The sequence below is a fragment of the Pseudorasbora parva genome, chromosome 11 (genome assembly GCF_024679245.1).
Source record: "Pseudorasbora parva isolate DD20220531a chromosome 11, ASM2467924v1, whole genome shotgun sequence".
Classification (NCBI taxonomy): Eukaryota; Metazoa; Chordata; class Actinopteri; order Cypriniformes; family Gobionidae; genus Pseudorasbora; species Pseudorasbora parva.
The window spans coordinates 27718254-27731189 of NC_090182.1; the positions used below are offsets into that span (position 1 = coordinate 27718254).

Consider the following 12936-nt stretch of genomic DNA (forward strand, 5'->3'; position numbering starts at 1 on the left):
CTAAATTTCCTCAGAACAAAATTTACATTGCTCAGTGTTGTGACTAGATCTTTCAGAGGTATAGAGCTGTTCAGTTCAACGTAATCTTGCATTTACTCTGGAATTTCCGATGAGGTTTTTGATGTGGCCATTTTTTATTTATCAGTGAAATAACTTGCTAAACAATCTTTCTGGTTGGCTTACAAATGTTCGTCATGACTGAATAACTGTATTGTATTGATATACTGGAATTTTAGAGACATTACTATTTACTGTATTGTAAGACTTTGTTTCATATCAATGTACATATTTTCTCTTTAAAGCTGAAGTGTGAAGTTTCAACTGAACGTTCAACCATTTTGCTAATGGCTAATGCAGCTTTTAGGAAATGCACCCCGGGTTGGTTGCTTAAACCAACTTTGAGGAATGTTTTGATGGCTACATAGATCTGCAGTATTTACCCTTTTTGGGTAAATAAGAATACAAATGTCAGAGGTATCTGCATATTAGGATGAGAAAGTGTTTTATGGCTGCAAAAAATGACACACTTCAGCTTTAATTATTCATATGTTAATAGCAATGTGCCTTTATTATTATGTGCAATGCTGTCATCAAATAAATATGAAGTATTGTCGTTCAATAGATTACATAATTGAGAATCTATCTGTTAAAACAAATAAATTCTATAAGGGATTTCATATAACCTAGAAAAAGTATTCTAATAAAGTCAGTATTTCTTCTAAATATTGAGTTTGTTTACATAATTTGTTCAACATAATGGCATAAGATAAGACAATATCAAAGACAAGCAAAAGAAAAGCTTATTTAGAATTTAAAAGAGAGAGCAAACCCCACATTCCATCACACCATGTGAAATGACTGCCATTCTGCAAGGTGCGATCAAAATGGAGAGCTGCCTCAAAACTACAAGTCCCAGAAAGCCTAGCGCTCCGTTTCCTGCATATATGGCCAGCTGACTTCCGGTGTCTTTAAATTCTCAGCCATTAATCTGATCGAGCGCTGCGAGTGATTTTGGCTACATCTTATCTGATTAGAACGATGGATATACCTGTCAGTTAATATATCAGGAAAGCACTGGGACATCAAACGACCGCGCTGGATCTGATAGGCGTCTGTTACTCGATCAAAACGGTCGTTTTAGTTCCTCTTTATTTTGCCGCAGTCAAAATTATTCCAGCTCAAGGCCAGCGGTCGCGCGCACTGTCTGCTCATACAACCTTTCACATCTCTCGTCTCATAAGATAGAGGCACATCTCTTCCTTATGGTGTGTTTATCGTCGCTTTAATGCGTCTTTGATTTTGGACCATATTTGTTCCTGACAGCAGTCGAGCCCATCCTGGTTTGGTGTCTTGATTCGCAGGCAGATCTCGATTCCTAACACGGATTCAAGGACCCGAGCTGATATATAATGCTGATCCAGTAATACAAACAACTGTTTGGCTTTAAGTCAAGTAGAGCAAAGGTATGTGACGTTTGTTTTCTTTGCATTTCCCTAAACATCAACGCTGTTACACGTCAGTCTGTTTATTAGCCATAAACACTGTATTGTTTATATGGCTGCATATTCGTAAGGTGGTTTATTAAGCTATTTATCGGATCACTTAATGAATAAACTTATTTGCCAAACATTCGCCAGGTTATTGGTGTCTGTCTATTGTTTATAGTGTCTTGTCATCACACCAGTGTGTTGTAATACTTCAGTTTTTCTTAGTAAAGTATGTCACTTAAGATAGTAATTGATTATCTCGTGTTAATGCAGTGTTGTTGACCACTGCACTCTGTATGGTAAACAAATCTATGTGGCATGTTGTGAATAATTGACTTGGTGTTTGGCTGTGCGAGGCAGAGAAAGGCCGGAGGGAGAAGACACATACTGAGTCTTTGTGCCAGGGGTTGTGCTGCTCTCTTACTGCTGGTCAACCATCGGTTCCTGGCTGCCCTCCACCTCTGATCACAGCCATGACCTCTCAGAGAGACCCTGACACAGTGAGTATATTAGTCCAGTTCTCTCTTTTACATCATACACAATATCAGAATGATAAAGCATCAGGTGTCATTTTTAGAGTCCTTCAGATCTTAGTTACAGTTCACTAAAATGTGCACATTGTCGTCATCTACTTTTACCTTGTTGCTGCACAGAACAGACGTCCATGCTGCTCCTTTCCATGTTATGAAGGTGCACGATGACCACGGCTGTCAAGCTCTGAAAAGATTAAATAAAAAGTGCTTTATTTGATGATTTGACTGGATTTTTCATCATCATTCACAAAATAAAACACACAAAAAAAAACATTCCGTCCTTGTCAAAACATACATCCTGTACGTCTTGTGCAAACTATGGGTAAACAGATGATGACAGCTTTCATTGTAAACTGTTCCTTTAATCAGCATTTCCTCATTGCATTTGTCTGTAAAATAATTTATTAGTTTAGAGTTTTTTTTAATTTTATTTAAACAGCTAAAATGAAATAAAAAAGACTACAACTTAAAACAAGTCAAAACTAAATAATAAAAAAAAGTGAATGAAAATGACAAAAAATTAATAACTAAAATGAAAACTATACAAAAATTAAAGCAACTGTTGTTCCACTCTTAGTCCTACTGTTGTTTTGAGATTTGTTGTTGTTTTCTGTTTGTTTCTGCCTTGGGTTTTACTGTCATGTTTTGTTGCGGGGGCAAATGGTGTTGCCTTTAGGCTCTTGCTTTGGGGATGAAAGCAACATGATAGAAGATATTGCAGACTAATATTTAAGCTGTGAGATTATCGAGGTGTTTGCGTACTGGTTCTGGGGCATTTTAAGCAGATTTGGTGTTTTGTTAAGGCTTTAAGAACTGGGGCAACAGGGAGTGCTTATTTGTTTATGCTCTCGTCTATATTATCATCACAGATTTGCCGATAACACCCTAAATCCACCTGAGCAGGCCCGAGGAGGGCTTTCCACGCTTCCATCGGGGGCTTGGAGTTTGTAAACAGTCTGTTATCATGACGTCATGTGTCATGGTTTGACCTCTTTTGTTTTTGCTGCGGGTCCCCATAGGTGAAAGCTGAATATTTTCAAGAGTGCCTGAATGGGGGTGGGGTGCCCTACATTGCAAATGCCCTCAGCACAGGAGCCTGATTTCACAGTAGGTTAGGTTAGGGCATTGGGGGACCCTTAGAAAGCAGCATTTAGCTGGCACGTGGTGTGAGAGGATGAACACACTCTTGTGGCGGGACGAGGTCATCCTTTTCTTGTCGTGTTATTTGATTGCTTCCACTATTTGGGTCATGACCTGAACTGCTGTCACGGTGAGGTGAAAGGAAAACTCAGGGGGCCCCCTAATGTAAGCTGATTAGCTAGCATTTATGTTACGATTTTATGTTTGAATATAAGGAGATTTACTCAACAGATTTTCAGGGGAAACTGAGAGGAACTGAGTGTTGTCTTTCACTTCCACTTTCTCAGAAACATGTTGAAAGTTGTTCTAGTCCGCTGACTGGTTGCAGTGAAGTGCATGAAGCTTGATTTCCTTTGTTTTTTGTGCTTTGTGTAGAATGTGGCTTTACACACAGCAGTAGGACCAACTGGCTCACCTTCTTATGCATAGCCAGCCCATCTGATTCTGAACGAAAGCATTAAGTCCCAGCCAAGCTCTGTACACTGAGTGTGGGTGATGTAATGTTTAAATTGCAGTCATTGAAAACCATGAAACGGGGGAAAAGGGACGTTGAAAACCCTGGAAGAAAAAAACTGAACAAGAGACTCTTTGGAATCTCTAAGCTACTCTCAAAGTTTGTGGTCTGATTTTTATTTATGGGTTGGTATAGTGGAACTCTGTCTTTTCTGTGCAGACATTAAGGTGCTGTTTATTTTTAAAGATTCTGACACATTTATTCAGTTTCCTAAATTGCCCTGTGTGGCGATATCACAATATATTGCGTTATTTGGTCAAGTTCATGTTCATGTCATCATTGCAAAGGATTTTTTTTTTTTTTTACTGTAAAAATAAATAAATAAATAAAAATCAGATGGCTTAGGCTTACATGGATGGATTAGATTGTCAAAATTGTCTGAATGTATGATTTATAGTCTTGGAAGCATACTTTGTTAAAAATAAGATTTAGAACGGTATGTTATTGTATTCCAATAAACATGACTAGTCATAAGTCGCAGGTGGTATATCTGTGGCAGTAGCCAACAATACATTGTATAGGTCAAAAATATAGATTTTTATTTTATGCAAAAAAATCATAGGATATTAAGTGGTCCGTTAATATGTTAATAATGTTCTACCGTAAATATATTAAAAATGTATTATTAGTAGTAATATGTGTTACTAAGGAATTCATTTGGACAACTTTTAAGGCGATTTTCTTAATATTTCGTTTTTTTTTTTTTTTTTTTGCACCTTCAGATTCCAGATTTTTAAATAGTTGCATCTCGGCCAAATATTGTTCTATCCTAACAATCTTTAAACCATACATCAATGAAAAGAGAATTTATTCAGCATTCATATTATCTTAATTTAAAAAAATGAACCCTTATGACTGGTTTTGTGGTTACATATTTATATTTATAGTTGTAGCATTGATTATTCCTAGAATGTTTAAATTGAATATTAATTAAAACATATAGTACAATCATTATTATTAGAAAAATAGTATAATAATAATTACTATATTATTATTGTTATTCCTTTACTATTGACCTTTTTTCTGACAAATGTTTGTTGAGCTGTTGAACATGGCAGTAAAATGCAATAATCCTTATTTTTTTGTGGCAGTAAATGCTTGATGTATCTCTTAGACATGAACATTGAAGCGTGTGTTGTCCTGCGGCAGAAAGCTTTGTGGTGTTATTAATACTGCTTGTAGTGGCGTTGTGTCTGTCTGTTGCTTTTTAATAGGACTCCTGCATGGGGCAAATTTATTGTGCTAATCCACCATGCTGCTCCACTCTTCCTGCAAGGGGTTATGCATGGGCCATGTAAATTTAATAACTCAGCCCTGGGTTGTCTGGGACACCTGGGGTTATCGCATTAGGGTGAAGGGGTGTCTAGGAAAGGGGGAGCTGGTATCACTACATGAAAACGAAAGGCATTAGCACTTCCTCTCTGCCCTGCCCTGCGTCTCTCCCCCACCGCCACCCCCCACCAGTCCATTTCACAGGAACCTTTAAGGAGGGTAGCAGCTAGTTTCACCCTTAAAGCTGAACATAAATCTAATTAGGAAGGAATGCCCATTTCTGCAAAAGACTCTCCAGGTCGTCTCATGTTATGTGGGGTGAGCACAGATTGAAGGGTCATTAAGGTCTATTTGGTGGAAATGTCACTGTGTATGGGTTATAGTGCACTGCTTCACAGTTTAATGATTTAATTTGGTTCCTCTCTTTTTTCACTCGGTTACAGGTGAATCTACGACTGATCCTTGTAAGTGGGAAGACACAGGATTTCACTTTCTCTCCAAATGACTCTGCCACAGACATTGCCCGTCATGTTTTTGAAAACTGGCCAGCGGGTATGTTTAGACTCTATTTTAACTTTAGCTTTGGTTAAAGTTGTATTTGTAGTTGAAGTATTGTATTTCTGTTTAATAGGGCTGTACGATATTGAAGAAAATGCGATAGTTTGTTAAATAATGAGATATTCGCTTTGCGATACGATGCTGCAATTAGTGTGTAAAATCTATTTAAATTACATTAAAAAAAACATGTAAAAACTGAGAATGGGACCATTTATGTGTTTCACATTCTTTCTGGGAAAAGAAAGCATTGCTACAACTTCTGAAAGTGACCAGCAGCGTTTTAGCAAAAATGAATGTCACTAATCTGACAATATAATTTTAACGTCAATGTAAACAAACCAAAAACGTATTTGCAAAAGAAGTCCAGACACGAAACTGAACTGAAGGGATCACACGCTTTCAGAGAGGCGACGTGTGTGTGTGTTTGTGTGTGTGTGTGTGAGTCTGAGTCTGTCAGACAGCGCAAGACTGCAAGTTGTTGTTTTTTGCAAGTTAGTGCGTTTAATAACTCTTTATAACATCAAGCAAGTCACATAAGTAAAAGTTGTGTGCCTAGTCTATTCACAGCTTCGACCTAAACCGTATACTTTTTCACAATGTTGAAGTAGCCTATTACAATCATTCAGATATTGCGTGCCGATGCGATATGCATATTCCGATATATACATTTGCGATATTTTGGTAATTTCGATATATTGCGCAACCCTACTGTTTAACATACATTTTTGTACCCAAAAAACAGGGTGTACAGTCACTAAGTCAAATAGCTACACTATCATTCAAAAGTTTGGGGTCATTAAGATAAAAAAATATATATATTTATTCAGAAACCGTGCATTATATTGAATATCAAAAAGGACTAAAGATATTTTTCTATTTCAAATAAATAAATAAATATACTTTCTGTTCGTCATAGAATCTTTTCTCAAAAATATTAAACAATTTAATAACTGTTCAGCATTTGTTAAAGGTCCCGTTCTTTGCGTGTTTTCGAAGCTTTGATTATGTTTACAGTGTGCAATATAACATGAGTTCATGTTTCACGTGTAAAAAAACATGTGCGTGTTTTTCACACAATTTACTTATCTGTACAGCGCTGTTTTCTCTGTCCTAAAAACGGCCTGATGGTTTCCTTGTTCTATGAAGTCCCTCCTTCAGAAACACGTAACGAGTTCTAATTGGGCCAGCGCTTCCCGTGTTGTGATTGGACAGCAGCCTAGCGCACTTTGCCCGGAAAGGTCCCGCCTCTTACCATAACGGGGAGATGCAGCCGCTGAATGCGCGCTCTTCTCCATGTGGGAGAGCAACAAGACCACGCCCCTTTTTTTGTGTGTTCTTGTGGGCGGAGGGTTAGTCAACAAACGGTTCTAGTGACGTCATTACATCCCTGCACTTCCTGCTGTAGTCCAAACCGGCTGTTCTCTGTAGGCTTTGAAAGGGAACTTCTGTTAAATAAAATATCTCGCTTGGCATTGAACTTTGAGCTTTATAATTTTACAGGTATTATTTATGCTCTAACAGCAACATTACACACTAACTAAAGTTTGAAAGAAGGAATCGCAAAGAATATGACCTTTAATAATAAGAAATGTTTTTTGAGCACCAAATCAGCTTATTAGAATGATTTCTGAAGGATCGTGTGACACTGAAAACGCTGAAAATTCAGCTTTGCTATCACAGGAATAGATTGTATTTTAATACGTTTTAAAGTTGTTTTAAGTTGTAGTAATATTTCACAGTGTTACTATTTTTACTGTATTTTGATCAGATAAGTGAGCATAATAAACACGAAAAACCTTAACTTTCGAATAGTAGTGTCCATAGATATGGAAGAAAAATATGGATTAGATGCTATTCTTATTGCAAATTCTTTCACTGAATTTCATCTGTGACCACAGGCAGTCAGAATATGATCTTGGCCATTTTTTTGTATTGAAGCTTCATGCAAGCCTGTATCAGTAATGAATGTAATGACTTGTGTTGCAGGCTGGGAGGAGGAGAGTGTGAGCAGCCCCAGCATCCTGAGGCTGATCTTCCAGGGCCGCTTCCTGCATGGCAATGTCACTCTAGGAGGTGAGCACTAGACCTTGTCCGCATGTCTGTCACGGTCAAAATACTTTGACAGTCCTGTTGTTTCTCTCTTTGTGTCTGTCTGTTAATCTGCCTTACTCTAGACACTGTAAGCAAAACAGGACTGAAAGTGGATGTTAAAATATGCTGTAGGCCCGTTTTTACCAGTTTTTCAGAATGCCACTTCTCTGTTGAATAGCTCTGAAGTTGCCCCCTGGCCGAACAACTGTCATGCACTTGGTTGCCAGAGAGACGCTGCCAGAGCCGAACTCCCATGGTAAGTGCTGATATATTCCTCTGGCAAGCTTCTACTCCTCTAAACGGTTATGTCCTTGGCTTGCCTATCCACATCAATTTTTTGTTTTAAAGGGATAGTTCTCTTTAAAATGAAAATTGTCCTCCTTTACTCACCCTCAAGTTGTTTCAAACCTGTATGAATTTCTTTCTTCAGCTGAACACAAGGGAAGATATTTTGAAGAATGGCAGTAACCAAACAGTAAACTAGAGCCATTGACTTCCATAGTAAGTTTTTTCCTTCTAAGGAAGTCAATGGCTCCAGTTAACTCTTTGGTTACTGACATTCTTTAAAATATCTTCCCTTGTGTTCAGCTGAAGAAAGAAATTCATACAGGTTTCAAACATCTTTAGGGTGAGTAAAGGTTGACAGAATTTTCATTTTAAAGTGAACTATCCCTTTAAGGGCAATCATGGTACTGCAGTTATTAGAGGACTGCTGCCAAGTAGCAACTGGCTTAAATCTTCCAGTCACATATAATAATTAATATGCATACAGTCAAATTAGAGTCCTAACACTGAATCTTATCCCATTACACAATACTGAGTCAGAACTGTAATGTGAGATCTGTAAAGTCTGTAACTTTTTGTACTTCCTGTTTAAAGAATTGTGCTGGGTTTATTGAAGCAAGCTTCATGCTCACTATGACTTGTCATTATTACATTTTGAAGGAGGTAGCTGGTTACATGCTTTGATGTATTGAGAAAACATAATAGAAACATTGTCTGGCTTCAGAGCGGAGGCTTATTTTAGCCAACATTCCCACTGTTGTTTCACAATAGATAAGGTTAACATGAACAAATGGCCCAATTTGTTGCCCACAGTCACTGTTGTTTTAAGTTCCCTTGATTTCATGCAAAGTCAACATGAAAAAAGGATTGAACATTTACAAAGTTATTTAGTTCACTTTAAAATGAAAATACCCCATAGGTTACTCACCCTCAAGCGTTCTATGACTTTCTTCTTTCTAATGATGCTTTATAACGGCAGTGACGAGGTCCATTGAGTTTGAATCTCAAAGTGCATCCATCCATCCAGGGTATTCTCACAAAAATGCGTATAAATAGTACGAGTGTGCAATGTCGTGGAATGTATACGCCAAAACTCATTTTGGCGTGTCTATGGCACGCTGTTTTTCACGTGCATATGACACGCATTTCATGGCGTATTATACATACGAATATTATACATACATACGCTCCAGACCACCTTCCGTATTCAACTTGCACTAAAAGTGTAATGCGATGTATGGCGTCGAACATAGCGGTTTGAACTGCGTGAGGCGTTCTACTTCCTGCATAAGTTGAATACAGAGGCCGGTCTGCCGGAAGCTGGATATTTTACTTTTCAATTTTACTATTTCAAGGTTTAATTATGGACATTTATCTTACACAAATGCATCACTTACCTTCAGAAGCCCTTATTAAGGGGATAGTTCACTTTAAAATGAAAATACTGTCATCCTTTACTCATCCTCAAGTTGTTTCAAACCTGTATGAATTTTTTTCTTCAGCTGAACACAAGTGAAGATATTTTGAAGAATGGCAGTAACCAATCAGTTAACTGGAGCCATTGACTTCCATAGTATTTTTTTTTTCCTACTATGGAAGTCAATGGCTCCAGTTAACTCTTTGGTTACTGACATTCTTCAAAATATCTTCTCTTGCGTTCAGCTGAAGAAAGAAATTCATACAGGTTTCAAACAACTTGAGGGTGAGTATGACAGAATTTTCATTTTAAAGTAAATTATCCCTTTAACCCTCTGGAGCCATGTGGAGCACATATATGATGAATGGATGCACTTTTTTTGAGCTTGAAACTCAATGCCATTATAAAGCGTGGAAGCATCAGGTTATATATTAATTATAACTCTGCTTATGTTCATCAGAAAGAAGAAAGTCATATGCACCTAGGATGGCTTGAGGGTGACTAAATCATGGGATAATTTTCATTTTAAAGTGAAGTAATCTTTTAATATACACTATTATTCAAAAGTTTGGAGTTTACATTTTTTTAATGAAGTCTCGTACTTACCAAGGCTATGCTTATTTAAATAAAAATACAGCAAAAAAAATTAAATAACTTTATTAACTTTATTAAAATGTATTCCTTTAATGGCAAAACTGAGTTTTCAGCATCATTGCTCCAGTCTTTAATGTCACATGATCCTTCAGAAATATAATATGCAGTTTTGATGCTCAAAAATCATTTTTATTATTATCAGTGTTTTATCATTTTTGGAACCCGTAATACAATAAATTTTTTGCAGGATTCTTTGATCGAAAGTCGAAAAGAACAGATTTTATTTTAAAGAGAATTTGAGTCTGAATATAAACTGGGCCCGGTTCGTATTGAACGCCCACTTTGATCAAATCCATTCCTGATGTATAAAAGTCCTGTATTTGCATTTCTCATTGAATATTCTCTTTTACTCTGAAATGCATCACATTACGGAAGCAGCTATGCTCTGAATGTGGTTTAATGTTGATTTTAATACCACCCCTCATTAATTATATACTAGTTACACAAAGCATGTCATTCGAGGAAGAAAACGGGCTATTTTCTCCTCAAGTCATCAAAGTGTCCTGCTTTTTCCTCACATTCTGAAGTGTGTTTCAGAGGAGGTCCTGTGATATATATTTTTACCTTTGATTCATTAGATCTCACTCAATATTTGTTTTCTTCTTGTAGGCCAGAGGAACAGGGAGAAGACTACAGAGAGCAGCTGCTGTCTACTGCTGTAAAACCAAGACAAAGCTTCCCCCACCTCCTTCTCTCCTTCTGCTCCCCGCTCCTGTCTCTGCTCACCAACCCGTGGTGCATTCTGGATGATTACAGAACAGCTCCAGGGAGAGTGCTACTAGGTTTTCGTTCAGTGTTTTTGCTCCTTATAGTAGCTGGAGACTCTTGTGCCAAGTTTATCAAATCTCAAACGTTTGCCTTCGTTAGGTTTTCTCGTTTCTGTTTCATTTGGTTGCCAAAATTACTTTTTGCTTAGTAAAGTGGCCGTTTGTTTATAGGCCTCCTCCTCTGAAAATATTAAACTGTGCAAATATCAAATACCTGAATCATTGAAAGAAAATTATGTAATTGGATGTGTGAACAGGTTTTCAGGGGGACGTCCTGTACTTGAGAGACCTTCTGCTCTCCTAACACCCAAGTGTCAGTTTTCACTTGGCATCACACGCCTGACTCAGATGAAGCTTAATATGCGTCATGATCACAGACTTTTGATTGCACTTAACACAGATCCTTATCTGAAGTCACTATGTGTGTGTTGTAGTCTTAATCCTCCCGCCTGCCTCAAACAGAAGGAGCTTACGGAGAGAGAGGTGTGATGACACAAGCACCAGTCTGTTGCTGTGGACTGACAGAGTCTGCTATAGCACTGGTGGATTTGACTGTGCCATGGCCACCTGCGTTTTTTGCCTTTGTCCTAGGACCAATCGAGAATGGATCTCAAAGTCACCAGACTCCTCTTACTACCTAGTTACGTCAACATCTGTGCATGACCCTAGTCTAGTGTTTCCTCATCCTGGGTGTGTACCAGCCTTCTTTGAAAACCATTCACTCTGTGTCTACTTGAATAGAAGTTTTTTTCTGTTCTTTTTTTTTCTTGTCTCCAGTGAAGAAGCATGAGGGAAGCTTGGTGATTTTGTGTTTGATGTGAAGTGACACAAACTCTTCTTCTTGCCCAGTCAGGATATATCATCTGTATCCTGCCCCATGCTTGTCTAAAATGTGTCCTGAGGGACACAGCCCAGGTGCAAAGAATAAGGAAATCCCGAAAGCCTCTGTCTGGAGAGAAGGGCTGGGCTGGTAAAAGGCCCCATTATAAGCGCTATGGATTCATGGACCCCCTGCTACGTTGTTGCATTAGAGGTAAAAATGTGCACTGGGGATGGCTGGCCCTAATGGCCTCCCACTGGGCCAGAAGAAAGAAACAATTGAGTGTTTTATTTCTTAATGTTTGTAAGCCGTCTGTTTTGTTTGCCTTTTGATTGTGGGAAATTAATATTATTAATAATGGAGTAATAAGTGAGACCTTTTTATCTTGTCTGAGTATGAGTTTTTATTAGTACATCAGATGGCTGAATCATGTTTAAGTGTGTGTGTGGGTGTGGATGAGGCTTTTTTTTGTTTTGTTTTTTGGAAAGATAGTGAGTTTGTTGTGGAAAGTGTCCACAGAAATGGTCTCCAATCTTATTTTGATTGGCCAATTACTGCAAGAGTGTTTATCATTGTTACTGCTATGAAAATTAGCTACAAATTATTACATGTAAAAAAAATCCCAAAATCTTGTATTATAAATTAATAAAATCTTTCACATAATACTCGTTCCCCCTCTGGATTTTAAAATGTTGTTGTTGTTGGTTATAACTTAACTGTTGTTGTTTTTTCTTATATATTTTAAAATGTTTTAATTAACTAAATCAACTAAAAAGTATATCTCCACCAGCTTTGTTTGCAGGGCAACAACTACTATGTTAGTAACCATATGTTACCATCGCAATGTGTAACTAACCACTATTACTTTGTATTTCTGGAACTAACTTTTCTAGCACAGTATTGTATACATTATAATATACTCTTTGGGGGTAGCGTTGCATTCAATGATAAATAAGCTGTTGTGTCAACTAAACAACTAAAGTAACTCTCACGTCCTTTATAAATGAATCGGCAGCGTGGTATGTTTGTGTTGTGGTTCAGCCTCTAGATGGCGATGTGGTTCCGGTTCTCTGGTTGGTTCTGTGACGTCACCCTTCACTGCGTGGTGCAGCTCTTATTATTCGGCATGGCTGATAATAGCTGAATTATTATTCGCTATATTTTGTTTTGAGGCAATTAGAAATGTATTAAACACTGAATAAATAAATGAGCCAACACAAACACTTACCCAATTACCTAAACAATTAATTACTTACCATTGTATCCAGCATCATACTGTAACGTCAACGGTCGTTTTGACCATCAATTTCCACTGACAGCAGGCTCAGTAGCGTGACCCATAAGATTTCTTTCCTCTTTTAATGATTGCAGTGAGCCTTAATTTATTGTAGATCTTTC

At 37.6% G+C, this 12936-nt stretch overlaps 1 protein-coding gene across 3 annotated transcripts; it reads left to right on the forward strand.

Annotated features, from left to right (window-relative positions):
• Positions 1–968: 968 nt before the first annotated feature.
• On the forward strand, positions 969–12201 carry ubl3b (ubiquitin-like 3b). 3 transcript variants are annotated; one of them, XM_067457695.1, is made up of 7 exons: positions 969–1265; positions 1362–1463; positions 1844–1987; positions 5390–5498; positions 7491–7577; positions 7774–7851; positions 10561–12201. In XM_067457695.1, the coding sequence occupies exons 3-7, from the start codon at positions 1961–1963 to the stop codon at positions 10611–10613; spliced, it is 354 nt and encodes a 117-aa protein (XP_067313796.1). In that variant the 5' UTR covers positions 969–1265; positions 1362–1463; positions 1844–1960; the 3' UTR covers positions 10614–12201. The 3 variants fall into 3 exon arrangements, with proteins under 3 accessions (XP_067313796.1, XP_067313794.1, XP_067313793.1); XM_067457693.1 differs by having other exon boundaries at positions 1848–1987; XM_067457692.1 differs by having other exon boundaries at positions 969–1463; positions 1848–1987.
• The last annotated feature ends 735 nt before the right edge of the window (positions 12202–12936 follow it).

Coding starts and splice junctions, on each gene's coding strand:
- ubl3b (XM_067457692.1), top strand. CDS start 1,961: ATGACCTCTCAGAGAGACCCTGACACA. Junction 7,578..7,773: donor TGGCAATGTCACTCTAGGAG/GTGAGCACTAGA, acceptor TCTGTTGAATAG/CTCTGAAGTTGCCCCCTGGC. Junction 7,852..10,560: donor GCCAGAGCCGAACTCCCATG/GTAAGTGCTGAT, acceptor TTCTTCTTGTAG/GCCAGAGGAACAGGGAGAAG.